The 24,066-nt window shown below is 36.5% G+C and overlaps 2 protein-coding genes across 3 annotated transcripts; both read right to left on the bottom strand.

Moving 5' to 3' along the window:
- Window positions 1-1,831: 1,831 nt before the first annotated feature.
- LOC110541211 (olfactory receptor 4C16-like) lies at window positions 1,832-9,974 on the bottom strand. 2 transcript variants are annotated; one of them, XM_021627999.1, is made up of 2 exons: window positions 9,967-9,974; window positions 1,832-2,747 (listed from the first exon to the last, which is right to left on the bottom strand). In XM_021627999.1, the coding sequence occupies exons 1-2, from the start codon at window positions 9,972-9,974 to the stop codon at window positions 1,832-1,834; spliced, it is 924 nt and encodes a 307-aa protein (XP_021483674.1). The 2 variants fall into 2 exon arrangements, with proteins under 2 accessions (XP_021483674.1, XP_021483673.1); XM_021627998.1 differs by lacking the exon at window positions 9,967-9,974 and having other exon boundaries at window positions 1,832-2,758.
- Window positions 9,975-18,249: 8,275 nt separating this feature from the next.
- Window positions 18,250-19,188, bottom strand: LOC110541210 (olfactory receptor 4C15-like). The gene has a single exon (XM_060372241.1). It carries the CDS (start codon window positions 19,183-19,185, stop codon window positions 18,250-18,252), a length of 936 nt encoding a protein of 311 aa, XP_060228224.1. The 5' UTR covers window positions 19,186-19,188.
- Between the last annotated feature and the right edge of the window lie 4,878 nt (window positions 19,189-24,066).

Below are 24,066 nucleotides of genomic sequence, written 5' to 3'. Positions count from 1 at the left end.
TGGGAAATAGTAAGATCTGGAGAGGACAGGAACTCCACAAGATCAACAGAACCAGAAAATTTGAACACAGGGGTCTTCCCAGAGAGTAATACTTCAACCAAGTACCAGGTATGGAGATAACCTAGAACCCCTGCACAGATGTAGTCCATGGCAATTTAGTGTCTAAGTGGGTCACATAGTAATGGAAAGAGGGACTGCCTCTGACATAATCTGATTGGCCTGCTCTTTGATCACCTCCCCCTGAGGGGAGAGCAGCCATACCAGGCCACAGAAGATGACAATGCAGCCACTCCTGATGAGATTTGATAGACTAAGATCAGAAGGAAGGAGAGGAAGACCTCCCCTAACAGTGGACTTGGGGAGGGACATGCCTGAAGAAGGGGGAGGGAGGGTGGAACCAGGAGAGGATGGAGGGGCTTATGGAGGGATGCAAAGTGAATAAAGTGTAATTTTAAAAAAAGAAGTTAAAAAAATAAATATTCATATATGCATGAAATAACACTTAGTGGAAAAAAAGAAGTCCCAATTTTAAAGGACATCAGAAAGATTTAAATGGAAGAGTTTTGAGGAAGTAAAGGGAAAGGAGAACTACATAATTATATTAAAATCACAAAAATAAAATAATTAAAATAAAAAGTAACTAACTGGGAGACGTAACCTTATTAAGCTTTGAAGAGAAGTTGTGATTGTATAGATAAATAATTATTAGAAAGAAATTTTTAAGTCAACAGGAGGAAGGGCAGAAATTTACAGTCACAGCCACAAGTTGCATTAGGACAGAAATGCTGGAGATCCAGAGACACAGCAGTCATAAAATATGAACAAAACCAAGGGTCTCCATTTCTATTTGTATTTTATGCTTTATCACACTACATAAAATTGATTCAACAAAAGTCTGCTTCACATTGTCTCCATACTATATGAATTTATAATCCTCATGGATTATAAATTAATAAACTGATATATTAAACTAATAGTAAAAACAATTTTAGTATATACTCACTTATAAGTGTATATTAGACATATAACATAGAATAAACATACTAAAATCTGTACTCCTAAGGAAGCTAAACAAGAAGGAGGTCCCTAAGGAAGATGCGCAGCAATCATCATTCAGGTCATCATCCAGGGCAAACAGGATAGAAGTTGGAAGCAGGAGAAAACAGATAACAGGACAGGAGCCTACTACAGAAGGCCTCTGAAAAACTCTACCCAGCAGGGTAAAGAAGCAGATACTGATACTCATAGCCAAGCTTTGGGCAGAGTGCAGGGAATCCTATTGAAGAAGTGGGAATAGAAAGACCTGGAGGGGATAGGAGCTCCACAAGGAGACCGAGAGAGAAAAAACAACCTGGGCCCAGGAGGGCTTGCAGAAACCTATGCTCCAACCAAGGACCATGAATGAAGACAACCTAACACCCCTGCTCAGGTATATAGACAGCTCAGTCTCCAAACGTGTTCTTTAGTAAGGGAACCAGGGGCTTTCTCTGACCTCAACTCAGTGGCCAGGTCTTAGATCACCTCCCGCTGAGGGGAGGGATGCAGCCTTGTCAGGCCACAGAGGAAGACAATGCAACCAGTCCTGATGAGACCTGATAGGCTAGGGTCAGATGGAAAAGGAGGAGGACCTCCCCTATCAATGGACTAAGGGAGGGCTATAGGAAAAGAAAGGGGATGGGTGGGGGACTGGGAGGAGATGGAGAGGGAACTACATCTGGGATACAAAGTGAATAATTGTAATAAATAATAATAAAGAAATAAAAGCAATTTTGTTGACTTTTAATTTAATGCTACTGTGAAAAAAAACTTGGAGAACTCCATTTATTTATTTTCATTCATCTGAGACCAATTTCTTCCTCCATAATTTTTTCATGGCATTTTTCACCTCTGCATTCCTCAGTGTGTAAATTAGAGGATTGAGCAAAGGTGTCCCAATTGAATAAAATATAGCTATCATCTTGTCCATAGGAAATGTGGTTGCAGGACGTGTGTATATAAATATGCAAGGTCCAAAGAACAGGATGACCACAATAATGTGAGAGACGCAGGTGGATAGGGCTTTTCTCCTCCCTTCAGCACTGTGGTTTCTTAGGGAACGAAGAATAATGACATAGGAGACCATCAACATGAGGAAACTCACTGTACAAATAGCTCCACTGTTGGACACAAGAAGCAGGTTGATCATGTATGTGTCTGAACAGGCAAGTTTCAACAGTGGCTGCAAGTCACAAAAGTAGTGATCAATCTCTTTGGGACCACAGAAGGGTAAACTCAAGGCCAGAAATATCTGAACTAAAGAATGTACACAGGATCCCACCCAGGCTATGGCCACCAGCACCCCACAGACCCGTTGGTTCATGATGGTCATATAGTGCAGGGGCTTACAGATGGCCACATAGCGGTCAACAGCCATGAGGATGAGGATAAAGATCTCCAGGCAGCCAAAGAAATGAAATGTAAAGACCTGGAATATACACTCATTGAAAGAAATAGAGGCCTCCTTCAGCAGAGAATCCACTATTGTTCTAGGGGCTATAGTTGTAGAAAAGCAGGTGTCAGACAAGGATAAGTAGAACAGGAAGAAGTACATAGGACTCTCAAGGGCCTGGCTTGTCTTGATGGTAGCAATGATCAGCAAGTTACCCAGTAATGTCCCCATATAAAAAAGTAAAAACACAACAAATAGGATTTTCTTCTTAAAAGGATCCTGTGTCAAACCAAGTAGAATGAACTCAGTCACATTGTTACTCAGCCACATTGTTTCGTTCGATCAGAAGTGGTGAACAGTGAAATACCTTTTCTGAAAAAAAAAAAAAAAAAGACATTTATTTTGTGGGTGATATGTGATGCTATGGAGCATTTTAAGCAAAAGTAAGTAACCCCCATTAATCATATTCTGCCTGTTATTTTTTTAATAAGTGGTTCAGCACTTCTTCCTAAATTTTAGTGACCATTTATATTCATTGTTATGAGTACCAAATATGCTTGGGAATAGATTCCCATAGAACTCTTCAAACACAAATCCCTGTTATCACAATTATGGTTAATTTTACAACTCAATGAACATAAGTTACAATATGTGATCTGTTGTACTTTTATCATTAACTTTAGTTTTTATATTCAATTAACAATAAAGCATCTAGTTCATATTTGATTGTCTTGGGGTTTCATGAAAGAAATAGTGAGTTGCCTATCGCTACCACACCGTAAGGAATAACATATATTTCTGACACATCATTATGTACACTTTTGCAGAAATGTTCATATATATAATATTTGAAAACTCTGCAAAGGTTCTTTCATACAGCTAGTATAAAAATAAGAAAAATAGCTATTTCTAACTTTTAAATAATCTTAAATGTATTGTTATACTTACTACTTGACGTATTCAGTGAATCAGAATAATGGCTTTTAGTAGCTAGAAATATTAATATTACCACTTTTAATTCATGTTTTTTGTAATAGAGCCACATTTTAGGGCAGTAACAGCCCAGTGATTACATCTGAATATGAAAACGGCAGATATAATTGTTCAATTGTTACTGTGTTGATGTAAGTTTTTATTCGCATGTGTTAGAATCCCCAGTAGGTTTTTCCATTAGTTTTTAACCTGTAACCACCATGTTCTTGGAACAGAGTAGTAATACAGAAGCAAAAGGAAGATGTTGTTTTGCAGAAGAGGAAAAGTAAATGATCAGTAATTGGCTCTTTATTCAGTTTGTGTCTACTTCAAAAGTCAATTACTTATTTTTAAATACCACTACTTTAAATAAAAATTAACGTAATACTATAATCATAATTTTACTGTCAAAACAGAGCTTTTTCATGAATTATTTCTTGTCAAAATAGTTAGATGACAATATAGTCAGTAATACCTAAATTGAAGTGAAATCTATTTACATGCCACGTTAAAGGCCTATGTATCCCACTCACATAGTCACAGCATGATGTTGAAAGCTGTTAGCCAAAGTAAGGAATATAGCAGACAAGAGAGACACAAAATTATCCTCATATGCATTTACATTTTTCTTTTAGCAAATTTTCTTCTCAATCATAGGCTTGAGATGTCTTTTGTTTTCTATAAATGAAAATACCCATGGAGAATTCTCAGAATAAAGTTATTCACTGTAGATTTTGCGATCTTTGGCGAGGATCTTAGGCTACAGGAGAACTGAGCTGTTCTGTTAATTATTCAAACAAGGCTATTCTTTCATTTGTAGTTATTCTTTCATTATTATCCTCCATGTTTGTACATGAAAATGGCATATGTTTTATGGGCATAGAAAAATGCATTTACCTCACATCATTTTGGATATTCCTTGGAAATATAATGTTTTAGGTGTTTCTAAGACAAGCTCATTAACCTCAAACACATACTCAGCATTTTTTACATAAAGAATTAAAAGCGCTGGATTTAATAAACTTGGTAAAAGTTATAGTTTTTTTATCAAACATTTAAACATTATTTTATTTTTACCAATAGTTTTTTATTATTATTATTAGTTTCATTTTGTTAATTCTGTATCCCAGCTGTATCCACTCCCTTATTCCCTCCCAATCCCACCCTCCCTCCCTCAGCTCCTCTCTGCCCCTTTCCAAGTCTGCGGATTAGGGAGGATCTCCTTCTCTTTCATCTGACCCTGTTTTATCAGGTATCTTCAGGACTGGCTGCAAAGTCCTCCTCTGTGGCCTAGCAGGACTGCTCCTCCCTTGGGGGATGGGGAGGTCAAAGAGCCTGCCATTGATTTCCTGTCAGAGATAGTCCCTGTTCCCCTTACTATGGGAAAACAATTGGTTATTGAGCTACCATGAACTTGGTCAGAGCAAAGTTTTAGGTTATATCCATACATGGTCCTCGGTTGGAGAAACAGTTTCAGAAAAAAACCCTGTGTCCAGATATATTTGGTCCTTGTGGGGCTCCTATCCTTTCCACATCCTACTAACTCCCCTTCTGCTGAAGGTTTGGTTATGAGTCTTAGTATCTGTTTTGAAACGCTGCTAGGTAGAGACTTTCAGATGCTTTCTGCGGTAGACTCCTGTCATATGTCCAATGCACATCCCATTTGTCTTTCTAAGTGAGGATTGATCATCTTACCCCGTGTCTGCTTTCTTGTTTATCTTCTTTAGGTGTATAGACGTCATTATGTTTATCATATCTTGTAGGTATATATAAACGAGTATATACCATGTGTCACGAGTGCTTAATTATGCCAGAGGACTTTAACCAAGACGCCACAGAGGGCGGCAAGGTATTGATAAGAGCCAACGCCAGAATGATTTTTGAATGCTGCTTTAATCACACTAATCACACAGATATCTAACAGTTGCCTAGCTCATTATATATCCTATGGGGAATGCAACCTGGCCGCAGGTACGGGCTCAGACACTTTTGCCTCCAGCTTTGGCTGTCTTCTAGGTCCTGTAACTTCGCAGTTCCAGCTGGACCTCAGATGCATCTTCTGATGACTTGATAGGCCTTGGAGCTTCTCTGCTCCAGCCAAGCTTCAGATGCAAAGGAGGCTGCGGTTTCTTGGGAGCCGCCTTCCATGGCCGGTCTGATAAGGTGTTTTTTTCAGAACTGATTTGTGAAGGTGGTCTGGGCTTTTCAAGCAGCCATTCAGGAATTGGCTGGTTAGTGGCGGTCTTTCAGCGTACTCACCAAAGAGTCTGGCCTGCTGTACCTGTGTAGGCTTGGGCTGCATTTTTATACACTTTTGGGGGCATAGCTTTAACTTATCATTCTTTCACAGGCACGCACACAAGTCAGCTGCCTTAAGAGCGTTCTTAGTTACTCTTACTATGAATATCTTCTTATCTATCCTTGACAGCTCTGCTGTCTTACAAGCTCTCAATGTCTTAGGGGCGTTGCCCAGTCACTGTCACAAAAAATGTCTCTTAACTTTGCTCCTGACAGCTTTGCTGTCTTACAGACTCATTCCACCATGTTTGTCTTTCTCCTCCTGGGATACTTCACTCAGAATGATCTTTTCTAGATCCCACCATTTGCCTGCAAATTTCATGATTTCCTCATTTTTGATTGCTGAGTCAATAGTTAATCAATAGTTAAAACCATCCTTCTCGCTGGTTTATATAGAGCTCAATTCATAGCTCTCATGACCGTCTTGACATTTTGAGACTCAGTTGTTTTTTTTAAATGCAAGTAAATTTTTAATAAGGATTCTTTTTTTTTTGCAATAAGGAAACTAATCTCTGATTTGTAAAAAGGCTTTTCCTCATAAGTTTTGTTGTAAGTACCTACATTGTTGTACTAATGTAGGTACTTGTTGTATTTCAATTGTCTAAATAGTTCTTTAGTTTCTGTAGGGAATCTTTGCTCACAAGATATCATGTTCAACTATAGTAAACTCAATATCTTGAATATATGAACACCTAAAATTTTAAATTGAACATTATCTCTTCTTAAAATGCAATACTTAGAGCTGGGGTTGTGGTTCAATGCACAAAGTTCTTGCTGCGTATGAGGATCAGACTTCAGATCTCTGCCATGTAAAATACTAAACATGATGGAATGTATTTATAATCCAAGAGCTAGTCATTGGACACAGAGAGAGCTCAGGACTCACAGCCTAGCAATTACAAGAGTACCGAACTTCATAATATTGGAAGCAATTGAAGAAGCCACCCTGATGTCAACTTCTGGCCATTACACATACACATGAGCAAACACATAACCACACACACTTATACCTTAAATTTATTATTTACCTAATTATTTTATTAATTTTTTAATCTTTAAATCATATTCAAATCCTGAGTTTGCTTGGAGTTTCTATCCACTATGAAATTAGTTTGGAAGTGGTAGGGAAGGCAAGAAAATATGATTCTAATTTATTATTTTTTTAAAATCCCAAGATTTAAATAACTTGTGAATTAACAGCAAGGATTGTATCATAATATGTTGTGTTTTAAACAGCACCATGCTGATATTACTGGGACTCTGGCACCCACAAAAGGAACATTTTCAGAATCTGGCATGGCGTTTACCTTGGCATTTTCACATCCTCCCGATACAAATCAACTCTTGTGTGGATATCTGTATATACAAACCTATGTACATTTCCATTCCAGAACTGTTATGTTTTTCAGCAGGCTCTGAAAGGAATCTAGTATGAAAACTCTGTTTCACTGGTCTGAAAACAGAGCAGTGTTGGAGAGATCCAAGGATCTCTTTAAGAGATCAACACAACAGTAAACAGAAAATGAGATGATGCTGCTGTAAGTGATGGAAAAGAGTTGAATGTAAAACAACGCAGAAAGGACTAGAAAAGAAAAAGTTTACCAGAAAGTGTGGCGATTTTTCCCTAGCATGATGCTACATGTGTCATGAGAAGTATCTCTGCCTATCTATCTTCTAGAGAATCCCTACACCCCATGTCCCTATCTTTTCTAATTTGGCTACTCTTTCTATCTATCTTCTAGAGAATCCCTACTCTCCTTTGATTCTCAAGAAGAGGTTACCATTTTCACTGAAGAGAAAAATACTTTTATTTATCCATAGAAAAACAGAGTATTTCTCTGGGAGTTTTAATCCTTCTCATTGCCCCAAATGAAGAGTGATTTTCTTTCTTCCTGGTAAAATGATATGTGGAAATCAACTTGCTTGAGGACTCATTATATGCTCCAGAGCTTAACCTAGTCACTGTACAATATGTTTTTAACTAGCAAAAAATTAATATGTAGTTATTCTTCCTTTTAAATGTTACTAACCAGAGGATATGACTATTGTATGTGGGCAAGAGTAAAGCTAGTCTTTTCAGTTAAAAAAAACCCACAAAAGAGTTAAGGACAGCACAAAGAGAAAACCAAAACCAAAACCAAACAAACAAAAACATAAAATCAATTAACCTGGACTCAGACAGACTTACAGAGACTAAACCCACAATCAAGGAACCTGAATGGGTCTGTCCTAGGCCCTCTGTGTATGTCTTATGGATGTTCTTGTTCTTCTTTTGGAACTCTTAACAGTGGGAGCAGGGACTGTCTATGACCCTTTTGTCTACTTTTGGGACATACTTTTTCTCCTACTAGATTGTCTCATCCATCCTTAATATGACAAAAGATGCTTAGTTTTATTGTAACTTGACATGTCATATTTGGTCAATATCTCTGGGATGCCTATCCTTTCCTGAAGAGAAACAGAGGAAGAATGTATTTGGGGCAGAGACTGGAAGGAGAAGGGAAACTGAGATCTGGATATAATATATGAGAGAATAAATTAAAATTTTAAAACAAAATCATAAAAAAACAAACAAAAATTGACTAGGGACAAACACTGAGTAAAAAGAAAGACTTTTACCTCAAAGTATTTTCAGAATTACCCTTTCTATTCTTAAAACATTTTCTCCTTTAGTATATATTCAAATTTATATACCATTAATTCATGCTATTATTAAATGGATTACATGTTACATATGTTAAGATTAGAGTCTTCTTTTTAATATTTACTGTCACATTCTTGAAATGTAGTTGCTCACTTTCTAAACAAATCTCAGATATGAATGAATTACAGATTATACAAAAAATCATGATAATGAAGAACTGTGGGGAAAGTACAGTATTCTATTTAAGTTTGTCAGTTAGAGATGGAAAAACAGGCTTCCTCCAGAAGACTTAGCAAGGTTCCTAGTCTTTGCTCATCTTCCATTTATAGTAGATCAATCACAAAAATCTCCTCTACATTTCTGACTCTTAGTAATATCAAATCTAATTCCACCACCTCAAAAGTAAAGCATTTGGAAATTATTCTACACTCTCCTGTATCAATAAATTTTAGTCAAGTTCAACTTCTGGAACATATCCTTGTCTTCCCACTATAATGGCTTTTCACAACATGGTGTAAGCTTTTGTCAGCATCAAAGATTTTTTTTTATCCAAATCATTGTATTTCACTCAATTTATTTTCTTCATAACAGTCAGTTTTTAAAAGTGTTGAGTTATATATTTCCATAACCTTGCTCATATGATGTCAAAATATCATATAGGATATTAGGACAATAGATGTACTAAAATACACTAAATTAACTTGTAATAATGATCTGAGATTAAAAAGCAAAAATCTGTCACTTACCAGCAATAGGACTCAGCAAGTTAACACTATTGTCTGTCCATTGCCTTTTGAAGGCAGCTTTTCCATAAAGTACTACGTAAATCAATTTTTTTGCATCCCAAAGGGAATTTTAAACTCATAATGGTATAACATATCAATATTCCAAATGAAATTATTCCCTAAAGTTACCATTATTTTTGCAGATGAGAACTTAATGATATTATAAATTTAACTTTGCATTCTGCTTACCCCACAAGAATATCAAGGTAACCCTTATCTCACTGGAGAACAAGATGAAAACCAAGACATGATGGTTAGAAGTTTCAGAGAGAACACAAAGCAAGAAATACAAGTGGATGATGAAGAACTTAGTAGAAAATAGGAAATAATAATATCATTATTGAAAAAAGAAATGGATAGTGAAAGAATATTACAGCTTCCACCAGTGTCTTAAGCAAGATGTTAGTAGATTAGCCTTTGAGCTCTTATAAGATATTGTGTTATATTTTCTCATTTTACTTATTTTATTGCTTATTTAATGTTTATGCAATATATATTTATCATGTTTTCCCCTACAATCTTTTCCCAGATCCTCCACAACTCCCTACTCACCAAACTTCATGTTCTTTCTCTCTCTTTCAAACAAACACTCAATAAAAATTGTCAAAAAAAAAAGTAAAACAAAAAGTCCTCCAAAATACATAGTTCTTTTCGCATTAGTTCACTACTCCTGGGAATGGGGTTTGCCCAAAGTGTGGTTGCTATTTACAGTGGCCCTGTATTGGGATGAATTTATTATCCCTTTGTAATTGGTATGGATTATATATAGCTTCTTGGTTATGGGTGAAAACCAGTATCCACTTCCTCTTCTCAGTGATGAGACCCCATATGACTTGAACTTGTGCATGTCCTAACCACTCTCATACAGTCTCTATGTGTTCATTTGTGGATCAGCCTATGGTTTCTGAAAGACTCTGTTACCTTGGATTCACCTATCAATTTCACCTACAAATTTTCCACCTCCTCTTCCTTATGGATCTCTGACCTTTGAAAGTAGATGTTTGATGAAAGAATTACATTTGTGACTGAGTGCTCAAAACTTTTCACTCTGCATTTGTTACAGTTGTCACTCATTGTGTTAATTTCCATTCAGAGCAAAATGTAGTTTCTCTAATAAAGGTTGATCAAGGCACTTTCTATGAGTACCATAAAAGTCATAGGAGTCATTTCATTGCTATTCTCCTTTAGCAAAATAACAATTGTATAGGTTTTCCCCATGGTCTATGACCTCAGGTTCTCAGTCATTTTACCAGTGTCAAAAATGGACTCCATTTCATGGAGTGTGACCTCAATATAATTTTTTACTTTTTTTTAAAGTGGTAGAAAGAAGCTTAACAACAAAGAAGACCCTAGGGAAGATGCTCAATCCTCATTCAGAAGGACAAAAGTGATAGACATTGGAAACAGGAGAAGATAGGGAACAGGTCAAGAACCTACCACACACTGTTTCTGAAAGACTCTATTGATTGAGGTATTGAAGCCGAGACTGAGATTCATAGCCAAACTTTGGGCAGAATGCATGGAATTTTATGAAAAAAAAAGGGGGAGATTGAAAGACCTGGAGGGGACAGGATCTCCAAAAGGCGATCCATAGAGCCAAAACAAAACAAAAACAAACAAACAAGCAAACAAACAAACAAACAAACAAAAAAACTGAGCTCTGTGGGACCTGATGAGAATGATAACTCAACCAAGGACAATAAATGAAGAGGACCTAAAACACTGGCTCAGATGTAGCCCGCAGACTCACTTTCCATGTGAGGTCCTGAGAAGGGGAGCAGGGACTTTCTCTGGCATGAACTCAGTGGCAGGCTCTCTGATCAGCTGTGAGGGAGCAATCTTGCCATGCCACAGAGGAAGACAATACAACCAGTCCTGATGAGACCTGATAGGCTAGGCTCAGCAGGAAGGGGAAGAGGTCCTCCCCTATCAGTGGACTAGGGAGGGGCATAGGGGGAGAAGAGGGATGAGGTGGTATTGGGAGGAGATGAGGGAGGGGTCCACAGTGGGCAGACATATTGAATAACTGTATTAAATGATAATAATAAAAATGTAAATGTGGTAGGTTACTCCAATAATATTTGGGCCGTTATTGCACCAGTATTTCTTGCTAAAATCTAAATCAGGAAAAGCTTTAAAATCTGAATCAGGAAAATCTAAATCAGGTAATACAATGAAAGTGTATTTATACTTAAAATTATTCTTCAGAATAAAATGCACAATAAGAAACCATGTAATTTTGTATCTTTTCAATTTAATTTTGTTAGTTTTAGTAACTCACATCATTAAAAATTACTTGAACAAATTTATTGAAAATTTTACTTCATGAAATATTTTCTGAATATTTTATATAACTATTCAAATTATAATTTTAATTTAATAGTTGTTCCATAATGTAGGAATTAACAAGAGAAATTCAAATACAAGGTACTAAAGTTCACAGGCAGAAGCAGATTACACGCTTATGAAGTTACTACTGAGATATTCACTAGTGCTCTGTGGTTTTCTGTTTGCATATGCTTCCCTTACTCTGACTAAAATGAAAACTAGATAATTCTAAAAAGTAATTGCGACTATAAAATGTTTTTCAGTCAGTAATAAATGGTACCTAAGTTAAGTAGTAGTAAGGCAATGAAATCCTGAGATCCAGGTCACTATGTCATACACAAATGAAAATGTTCACTAGAAAGAAAAATGTGTTTAAAATTGTAACTTTCCTGCTGGTAATATGACTTAGCAAGAAAAAGAGCTTGCCACCAAGCTTGACAATCTGTTTGATCCCTGGAACCCAAATGATAGGAAGAAAGAATTGTCTCCTGAAATGTCATTCTTTGACTTACACAACTATGTAATATTTTTACGGCACACTCCCCTTACTCTCTCCAACACACCACACATGAGAGAGGGAGAGAGAGAAAGAGAGAGAGAGAAAGGAGAAAGAAAGGCTATAAGTAAGTGTCATTTTTTCCCTGCTTAGTAACTTTATTAATTATTTGGAAATTACATACAATGCAGCCTGCTTACACTTGCTTTCTATTCCTTCCAGGTCTATCCTCCCACTTTTGCACCTGTCTCTCCTAAAAACCAGGTCTAATTTATGTTGCTTCTATACTAATTGGCACACAGCCAAACACTCAGTGGACATTCTCTTAAAGAAAACTGTGTCCTGTTTCATCCCATGGACCCTTTCCCTTCCAGGAGCTACATTTCAGCCTCTTTATTACAGTTTTTAAGAATGTCTGGACTGCCGCTTCTTTTTGGGGGAAGGGATTGTCACAGAAGCTTTCCATGTCTCTCATTCTTAGTTATGAGTCTGCAGTCATCCTTACCACTGCAAAGGAAGCTTTCTTACCCATAACAGTGCCAGCAGCACAGATTTTGGACTTCAACATGGTTTCCATTGGTAGCACGATCAAGGACATTAACTTGAGCCTCTGGGGGTGGCAGCACAGACCACAGACATCAACATGGCCTCCAGCAGCAGCAGAGACTAAAGACATCAGCTTGGCTGCCTATGACAGCATGGACCATGAAAGTCTTCTGAGAAGAAAATGAACCATTCTGATCTCACATATCTCGTTTTTCTCAGAATCAGGGCAATTTCACAGTTTAAAGTATAACTTTCCAGTCAGTGCTAAATATCTTCACTTGGAGTTTGCCATTTAAAAATATTTTAAATCATGCGACTGGGTGAAATCTCTTAAAGAAAAGAGTTACAGAAAGAGGAAATTAACAGCAGGCTCTCAGCTTTTACCAACATATAAAGGAATTCCCAAAGAAGCACAAGAGTTCTTTAAAGAATCATGATTATAAGTGGCTGGAAAGATTGCTCAGTGGTTGGGAGCACTGGCTGCTTTTCCAGAGGTCCTGCCCTCAATTCCCAGCCTACATATGGCAGCTCACACCTGTCTGGAACTCCAGTTCCAGGGCTTCTGACACCATCATACATATACACATGCACGCAAAACACCAATGAACGTAAAATAATAATCAGTTATTTATTAAAAGTAAAGTTTAAAAAGAATAATAAAAACCAGGCTGGGATAATGTAAATGTTGAATGCCCTCATGACAGAGTATAATCTTCCTCGTGCTGTACCATGGATGGCAGTATCCATAAAGAAACTGTACATAGTTAGAACTTTGTGGACATTTGTAGAGTTCTTTTCTACATAGTGTTTAAACCTTCTTGGACGTATGTCCAGACTAAGGATGGTGATAAGAACTGTCTCAATAGGTCCTAAATGTTCACATCTAACAACACTTTCATTTCAGTTTGAATAACTGAAATCATTTAGTATTGTTTTCACTATTAATTTATTACATTATGATTATTTAAAAACAATTCTATTATCTTTTCAGAAAAAAAATTTGATTACTATGAGCAGCACAGCCATAAGCATTTAAAAATATGTATCTATGAATGCAGTTCATGGACTGCAATACATGACAACACGCAACTGCCTAAGGTGACATCATCCATTCTACATGGAGTCAAGGGAATTTTGTCTGTGGGTCAGAAAGAAAATGGGCTGGAGTATTTGTAAACCAACTGGGTAACTTGAGTCCTATGAGGAAATAAGTGACCTGATGAATGATATTTTGCATTTTTGTTGTTCTAAATAGGTAGACAAATGAATTTAAAACCCATAACAATCTTAAGTTTATATTTTCAGATCTATTTTTAAATTTAAATTGGTCCAGGTCATCAATTTGGAACATTTATTACGCACTAAAATATACTAATATACTAATGTAAAATATAATAATGTCCTTGTAAAACAAAACTAGTTCCTTTGAGACTCAAAGCCTTATTACTATTCATAAAAATATTAACATATGTGATCCAGAAAATTAAATTTGATTTTACGGTTATTATAATTATGTAACTGACACACTAATTTGAAATTTTTCTTTTACTCTTAAAAACATACATTAATTACAGATGACTTGCCATGGCTACCAGAAACATAAAATGAATCTTTTAAAGCATTATAATTCTTTTTTCCTATAATGTCACCTGGGATCATAAAACACATGGATCTTCCTAAGTATTTCTTTAATAAACCTGCACTTGTTAATATCAGACTCTGCTTGCAAAGTCTTTTTTCATTAAGAGAATTTTTTTAAAGTTGTATTAGGAGCTCCCTAATAAAAAGTATTTTAAATGTATATCATAATTTAGAAATCACTAATTTACAGATAACCAGAGATGACTAATACCATTGAGTCATCTCAATGGTATTATTTATCTAGCTTATAAACTATATTCAGGTGTTGCTCGTGATGATGCATTCTTCAACTTTAGAATACAAGCTTATGCTTTGAGTGTGTGCAGCTGCGAAGGTATGGGGAGTCCCCAGAGATGTATGGCAAACTGTGGTCAATATCTTCTTCCAACATCGTCTCTTGGTCTCCAAGGCTGATGCAATGCTTTAATTGTTTGGAACAATTGCTGCCAAAAACATTTCTACACTAACAGGCACTGTTGTTTTTCAACTCCCCAATTATGGATTTTTATAGCCAATAGATTTTGGCAAGAAGCTTCAGAATTGGGCTACTGAAAATGATTCCTGCAAACAGGGCCCAATCCCCCAAATATAATATAAGATTCTCTGAGCTCATTATGTTGGCAGCCTTCTATGGTGTTTATGTCTTCAGTGTCCTGTCTGGTCAAGCTCTGTCATTAATTCTGTTTACCTCTTTTCTTCCCATTCATGAATCAATGCCAACTCTGTTTTTACAATTACTGCTTCTTAAGATGGCTCTTTTCTATTCCTCTCATTCAGGATGCAGCACATTTCCACCTAGTTCAAAACCTATATGTTCTAGGAAGTTCCGACATTTATATTCAAGGCATCTATGAACATCTTGTGATTTGTACACAATGTTTTAAAAACTTGAGTTCATATTGAAGTTCTTTAAATAAAGATTCCCAGACTTTTAGCCTTAGCCAATTACCAATCTTGACTTCAGTATCTGAGAGGTGAAATTGTAATGCCTACATGACTGTTACTTTTTATACCTCTGTTCTTCAACACAACAATTGCCAATGTTATTATTATTTCCAGGCTTCACAATGGTACTATTACTACTAATCATGGAGATTTGATTTGTTCTCAATGTATAAATATGCATTCTCCAATATTAATGAACAACCTGCATGTAACTTGAATGTAGGACTCATTTTTATATTTTGTCACTGTCATTTTATATTAAGCATTAGCCAGAATATATTTTAACAAGAATAGTGATGATACTTGCTTCTCAACATTTAAGCATAGTCATGGATGTGATGTGAAGAATGCATCATCTCGACCAACACATGAATATAGTTTATAAGCTAGATAAATAATATCATTGAGAAATAACTGGCATATAACTATTCATCTCTGATTATCTGAAAATTAATGATTTCTTAATTATGACATACATTGGAAATAATTTTTGTTAAGGAGGTCCTAATACAACCTTTAAAAACTTCTCTTAAAGATAAAAAGGTAATAATCATATTTGTGATTATTATCACAAATGCATGTGCATTTAGATGTCAATCTGACCGTGAATCAAACCAGGGTCAAACCTAAATAGGATCACAAGCAAAATGAAATTGTATGACCTTCTACTCTTCAGTTTTGAGACAATATCATGTTGTTGAAAAACCCTGGAATACTGTTTTATGTTCCTGCCCCAAGCTAATCAATAAAAAGCCCCACTGAGACTAGGATATCATTCTGCTATTGGTCCCTTTTAAAGTTTTGGTCACAAGTATCCTCTCAGATGCCAGTACTAAAGGTTAGTCATCAGCCTCTGACACTAGTGAGAAATGACTGAACTTTTAGAAGATAAGTGTTATGTTGTAAAAGGAAGTTGTTTCCTATATGTGTACCCTTGGAGGAAATGTTGGGTTCTCTCTCTCTTTCTTTCTCCCTCTTTCTGTCACTCTCTCTCTCTGTGTCTTTCCTCACTCCCCCTTCTTTCCTCCTCTCTATTCCTCCAGGTTTCAAGAATTAAATAATCCCATTTAACACTTTCTATTAATGCTTTCAATGTACTTTACTGTTCTGCTACGTGTCCAAAGCAACAAAGCCAAGGAAACAGGAAGTGAAACCTGTAAAACTATGAACTAATGTAATCTTTTCTTACATTGTTGTTTATCTTGGGCATTTTGTCAATGTAATGCAAAATTTCCTGACATATGTAGTTATCCACATATACGTGTGTGCTCAGAAATACAATTCCTTCAGGAATATAAATTTTATAATGTAATAATACTTTGTTTTAATTTTGGTATAGAATGAGAGCCATTAAAGGGGACTATTATTTCTCAAATAGTATTATGTAAAAATGTTTTCAGGGTAGGCCACAGAAAAGAAAAAGAACAAAGATAAGTCTTGATTCATTTTCTGCTTCTACTATATAAACAAATAAAAAAAGAACATCACATGATCATCTCATTAGATAACAACAACAACAAAAATGCCTCTGACAAAATCCAAAACCCTTCATGATAAAAGTCCTAGAGCAATTAGAGATATAAGGGACATACCTAAAAATAATAAAGGCAGTCTCTGAGATTCCATCTTGCACCCACCAGAATGCCTAAGATAAAAAATATTGATCAAGGGCAGAATCTGAGAGGTAAGAGTATAAATTTAGAAAAGGCAGTGCTCAATTTTAAATGCATGTGCATTTAGATATAAATCTGTGTCTATCACTGTAGTCTGGCTTGAATCTTGAATAAGGTTTTGTTTTGTTTCACTTTGTATTTCAAAATGTGAGTCTAAAGAATCATAAAACAATTGAAACCAAATCAGTCTTTTTTTCATTAGTACTCATAAATAAATGAAATTATCAAGAGCAAAAATCATTGTGTGTAGGGAAAAGACCTCACAGATCCAATCCCATGATGAAGAAGAGAGATGATAAAGCATGTAATGAGGAGGCGAGCTCTGTTAGGGCCCTGTGCTTTTGTCACACGTATGGGCATATGTAATGCACAGGCATACTTCAGGGGATTGGAATCTAATCACAAAACCCCAGGAATTCTCCCTTCTACATTTCCCTTCTACATTGTGAAATCTTATGCCACAAAATGCACTCTTTTACTTTGAACTGGCATGAAGCATTAAGGAAAGAATGGAATGGAGTGTTCAGTATTGTTCCTACATTTCATGATTAATTAACATTTTATCACTGTTGATATAACAAGAAAAATTCAGGCTTTACATTTACTTCAAGAGCCACATGGCTAGCTGATACTAATGAAACTCAACTAAGGGGTTAATTTGTACTATGTGGCTAAATTGAAAGTCATTTTACTGATGATTATTTCATTTTTATTATTTTCATTTCCATAGTCAAAGACAACTAAAGTTACCAAGACAACTAAAATGACCCCTACTTTTAAAATTGGCTTTTTGTATTCTGGCTACCTTGTAACTATGGCAATGTGGAAAGCCAGGTCACTCCATTTTTATATGTTGCTAGTAGGAGTTGCTCAAGTGTTATCTTTCTTGATACTCGAATAAAAAGTAATCACTGCTGATTTCCACATGGAATCTTCCCAAGTCCATTCCCATACCAAATCAATATGAAAAAGCATTCAAGTGTCACTAGAAGAACATACACAATTGATTTAATCAGACTATATCTCTCAATAAATTCAATATGTTACTTACACCATATGCCTGATGATAATAAGCTCACACTGCATGATGGCATCACATGACACAGAAACATCTACAACAGAGGTTCTGTGACAGTTCTGCTGTCCATGTGTCCTGAACCCTGTTTATTTCCAGGAGTCACTTAAATTTGTAAAATTTTTGACCTTGTGCATAGGATGAAATAAATGGTAAATAACTAGATACATAAATTCTCTTTCCATTTTTTCTTAAATTACTACAGTATAAGCAAGCATACATTTCAAACCTCTTTAGTAAACACTTGAAAATATTGAGTTGTCAGCTAAAAATTAGTCCTCAAATAACATGAACACATCATTTATGAACCTTTTGAGAAGGTTTGCTAGTGAAAGAGATGACGTATTCAATACTAAGGAAAACCCAGAATGTTTTTATCAAAATTATTTTGGCATCTTTACTGATATCTTTCTATTTCTCACTTTCCATTATAAACCACCATGAATCTCTTCCACACCTTCTTCATGGCGTTTTTTATGTCCTTATTCCTAAAAGTGTAAATAATGGGATTGAGCAAGGGAGTTAGGATGGTGTAAAATATTGCCACCATTTTGTCAAAGGTGAAAGCAAATGGTGGGCGAGCATATATAAATATGCATGGGACAAAGAACAAAATCACAACTGCAATATGGGACCCACAGGTGGAGAGAGCTTTCCATCGCCCTTCAGAACTGTGGGCTTTCAGAGAGCACAGGATGACACCATAGGATACAAGTAAAATAGAGAAGATTATTATGCAGATAGACCCACTGTTGGCAACCACCAAAAGGCCAAAGATATGTGTATCTGTGCAGGCAAGTTCCAGTAATGGGAACAAATCACACATGAAATGATCAATGACATTGGGTCCACAGAAGGGTAATTGCAAAGTGAAAATAATTTGTATGATAGAATGCAAGAATCCTCCTGCCCATGCTATCCCCATCAGTGTGCCACAGACCTTCCAGTTCATGATGGAAGAGTAGTGCAAGGGCTTACAAATTGCTACATAGCGGTCATAGGCCATGGCTGTCAAAACAATCACTTCTACTGCTGCAAGGAAGTGTTCAGCAAAGAGCTGCATCATGCATCCTTCAAAGGAGATAGTTTTCTTCTCATATAGGGAGTCCACAACCATCTTTGGTGTGATGACAGAAGAGAAGAATGCATCCACTAGGGACAAGAAAGCCAAGAAGAAGTACATGGGGCAGGCCACCAATGCTGGGCTACAGACAATAGTCACCACAATTATCATGTTGCCCCCAACGGTTGCAATGTAGACAAACAAAAATACAATAAAAACTATTTTCTGGACTTCAGGGTTCTGTGAAAGTCCAAGGAATATGAACTCTGTTACAAAACTCTGGTTTTGCATAATTTCAAGGAGAATGTAGAAGCAACTGTGCTTGTGTAAATCTATAATTATTTTAAAAATGCTTCAAATAAGTATATATTATCATCAGGAAGTTTGGGTAGTAAACAATTTTTTTTTAGGTGAGAATGGATAAAACAAATGCTTTGCCCAACACATGTTCTTACAATCAACACTAAGTGAATTGTGTGTATGTGTGCAGTTACAAAGAGACAAATAGGTAGACAGATAGATGATAGACAGATAGATAGATGATAGACAGACAGACAGATAGATGATAGACAGATAGATGATAGACAGATAGATGATAGACAGATAGATGATAGACAGACAGATAGATGATAGACAGACAGATAGATGATAGACAGACAGATAGATGATAGACAGACAGATGATAGACAGATAGATGATAGACAGATAGATGATAGACAGATAGACAGATAGATGATAGACAGATAGACAGATAGATGATAGACAGATAGATGATAGACAGACAGATAGATAGATAGATAGATAGATGATAGACAGATAGATGATAGACAGATAGATGATAGACAGACAGATAGATAAATAGATAGATGATAGACAGATAGATGATAGACAGATAGATGATAGACAGACAGATAGATAGATAGATAGATAGATAGATAGATAGATAGAATAGTAAGTCGAGATTATAAATTATAGAGAAGGATTATAGTATGAGTTGGAAGGGGTAGTGATGTAAGGGAGGGAGCAATATAAATAAAGTGTACATGAATAAATTTGTTTTTAACAAAAGAAAAAAGTCATTTTCTGACATTGGTATTCAGAAATCGTGTAGAATTAAAATGCTGGCTATTTATACTCCACAAAACATCCACATATGTTTTGTCCTTGAATTGCTGACTTGTTTTCTCTAGTGGCTTCCTGAAATAGAGTAACAAAAAGCAGGTGAAACCATTTACATATTACACACATAAAGAAAACACTATGTATTAACCCATTTTCTAATCTGCTTGTAACAAAGTAGAGATGAATAGTTTACAATGTCTACTCAGAACACTTACCTACCAACAGAAGAAAGACAAAATATACTGAACAATGCAATTAAAAACCCTCTTCATATTTCAAATTACCTTGAAAATTCTGAGGTTAATTGGAATGTCAGATGAGTTAATTTATTCTTAAAAAGTATAAAGAGCTACAGGAAATGTTTGTCTCTATTTGGAATGTGTATGTTCCAGGTGTCAAGATTTCCTTTTAATTCATCATTTTAAATTGTGACCAGAACACAATACAATGCCTGTTGTCTGTGAGAGAATACAAGTTAAGGTAAGCTTAGAACTTAGCCAACAAGGAGTAGTGAGTTTATTATTTTCTTGGTGAAAATCTTAGTAAGTGGCATTAAATCTAAACTAGCAAAAGATGCTTAATGTGGTTTTTTAACATGAATCTCTGGTTTTAAAGGATAAGTGATTTCTTTAGTATGACCAGAGAAGGAAAGAAATTCACCTTTTCAGACAAGAAGTACACAGTAGTGGTGGACTTTGCATACTCTACCTCCAGATATAAAAGTCAAAACATCTTATTGCTTTGATATCTTGACCAAGCAAACAGAAGAAATGGTTGAGAATTATAAGTCAGTGCTTCAATCAGCCTCATATACAAATTAACAGCAGTTACCTAAAGAAGTGAAATTGTAAGTTGAAAATGTTTTAGAGTCTTAAAACTTTATAATTATCACTTATTTATTCAGTGTTGCTGTTGCTGATACAAATAAAATTTCTCAAGATATACGATTTGAAATTTATAAGTCTTTTCTATAACAATGTTGTTTATAAATAGCTTACCAGCTCAACTGCAAGGTTTCTGAAAAACATGAAATATGAATATGTGAAAATGTGACTCACACTAAAAGGAAGAAAATTTTAAAACAGTCAGCTAACACATTATTGCATGATAATGCCACAATGAAACTCCTTATTGTGTATAAAAATATACATATAAAAATACACACAGTCACACACACACACATATACATATAAAAAAGAACACATCAGACTCTGGCAGACATATGCATTTCCAGCTAATCTGTCTATTACGTTTCATATTACTTCATGTCCTTCAAATCTGATAAACCTCAGGTTTCAGTTCTGCACATGGTTTTAATGTTTAGAGCCATCACTAGTTTTCATGTGAGAGTCACATGTAGATACCAGTGGTGCTCTAAGGAAGCAGATAACAAATGCTGAGATCCAGCTATTGCATTCAGACACAGAAAACACAACTTTAGTTCTAATTCTTGTTTTTGTATGGCCAAGCATGATGAGTGCTTTCCTTCATATTTATGTATATGTATGTAAACTATTTTGTTTCATAACTGCAGTGAAAACAGCATTTTAATATGAACACATTTTAATGTTCTTAACATTTATCAAGTTCAGTACAGTAGCCCAGAGACCCAACCACATTATTACTGTTTAACACAACCTTATTTTGGAAAAAAAAGCAAATTGGGTAGGAGGCTAAAATGAAATCAAACCTAATATTAATATAGAATAATGTAAACATTATATTTTAATAATCCTTATGTTTTGACCTCAGAGCAACACAATTTGAATGCAAATATTCATTAGCTATGACCTACAGAAGTAGTTCTCAACCTGTGGGTTGTGTCCCATTTGGAGGTCGAAAGACCTTTCATAGGTGTCACTTAAGACCATAGAAAAATTCAGGTATTTATTTTAAGATTCAGTAGCAAAATTACAGTTATGAAGTAACAACAAAAACAACCCTAATGAGAGCTCAAAAATGGCGGCGACCAGTGCACACCATTTCTGAAGGGCAGAAAATCCTAAATTTCAAAACTGGTGAGTGGATGGGCTAGTGAAGCCAGAGCATTGACTGTGAGGCTTCCTGAGCTAGAGGGGACAACCCCTGAGCTAGAACAGATTGGATCCAGGTCCCAGCATAGATGTCTGCCAGGTACAACAGCAGAACTATTGACCCTCTGCACTCCCAGCGACACCTTCCCTTGCTCAGCTTGCCCAGGCAGCTGAGCGGCTGCAGGGAGTGCATAACCCAAGGTACGGTGCACCTTCTTACTCTAAAGGTCAAACAGGGAACCCAAATCTGAAAGCAGAAAACTGTGGGCGCTATAAGCTTACCACATACTCCTGTGAGTGAGTTTGCAGGGCCCTCTGTGCTTTGCACACCCACCTGTGAGTGCTTGTGGGCCCCTCTGCTTTTTCCACACTCTCCTGCAAGTGAGTTTCCTGGGGCCCTGAGCTCTTTCCACACAGCCCTGCCAGTGAGTGCTTTCAGGGACTCTGCACTTTGCAGACACCGAAGCTAGTGAGTGCTTCTGCCAGAGAGGGCATACACAGCCCTATATCTGGGCCCCACCACAGTACTAGCCAGACTTGAGATCCCTCCCACCCACACCCTCTCTGTGGGCAACATGGGGACCTCTAGGACAGCATTCTCAGCTTTGAAGCCACTGTTCTGTGTGTCTCCCAGTGGAGTCCAGCCAAACAATTCCTAGAACCAAGACATTGCAGCTCAGACAGATGTGAGCAATTGGAACACAACTGGAGACAGGCCTGTCAGCTACTGAGCCACTCAGGACACCTGTGCATCTGCAAACCACTCCTGCAATGCAACTTGAGCTTGCTTGTGCTTCTCCTTCACACTCCACCCTTCCAGGCAGGCGCACATCTATGGACACTACTGCACTTGCTCCTGTGACTTTCCTCCCTTAGCTGCAACTGAAACACCAATACCCACTCTCAAACTGGTGGACCTCTCTCATCTTCTTGAAGAATACTCCAGACTCCAGAGACAGATGGACTCAGTCTGCATTACAGGCTCCAGGGACAAACAGCAAAGACTACTGACCTTCAGGCGGCTAGAGGCAGGCTTAAAAATACATCCAAAATAATCGGGACGTCATAGCTTCAACAGCAATCACCAAAATCGATGGATATTATAATTCATCAGAAACACAGGAAAATGATTTTATAGCTATGCTTAACAAGTTATTACAAGCACATAAAGAGAAAAATGAACAAAACTCTCAGAGAAATAGCCAGACAAATAGAGTCACATAAAGAGGAAACAATTGAAAAACTAGATGACATCATGGAAAGACAGGAATCCACATGCAACAGATGAAAGAAATGGTGCAAGACATGGAAACAATTAGAGTCAACAAAGAAAACACAGAGAACACCCTGAAGCTGGGGAACTTAGGACACTGTCATCAGAACAAAACGACAGCCTACAGGTTGGGAAAGGATCTTTACCAACCCTATATCTGAAAGAGGGCTAGTATCCAGAATACATAAAGAAATTAAGAAGTTAAACACCAACAAACCTAGTAATCCAACTTAAAAATGGGATACAGAGCTAAACAGAGAATTCTCAATAGAGGAATATCAAATGGCAGAGAAACACTCAACGAAATGGTCAACATCCTTAGTCATCAGGGAAATGCAAATCAAAACAACCCTGAGATTTCACTTCACACCCATCTGAATGGCTAGGATCAAAACTCAAGTGAGAATACATGCTGTAGAGGATGTGGAGAAAAGAGAAACCTCCTCCTTTTCTAGTGGGAATGTCAATTTGTACAACCACTTTGGAAATCAATTGGGTGCTTTCTCAGAAAATTGAGAATAGTGCTACCTCAAGATCCAGCTTTACCACTCCTGGGCATATATCCAAAATATAATCAACTATACAACAAGGATATTTCTTTCAACCATGTTTGTAGCAGCTTTATTTGTAATAGCCAGAAGCTGGAAACAACCTAGATGGCCATCAATGGAGGAATGGATACAGAAATTGTTGTACATTTATACAATGGAATGCCACTCAGCTAATAAAAACAATGAAATTTTC

The sequence above is a fragment of the Meriones unguiculatus genome, chromosome 18 (assembly GCF_030254825.1).
Source record: "Meriones unguiculatus strain TT.TT164.6M chromosome 18, Bangor_MerUng_6.1, whole genome shotgun sequence".
Classification (NCBI taxonomy): domain Eukaryota; kingdom Metazoa; phylum Chordata; class Mammalia; order Rodentia; family Muridae; genus Meriones; species Meriones unguiculatus.
Note: the sequence above shows the minus strand (reverse complement) of the source record. Positions and strands in the feature narration are given on the sequence as shown.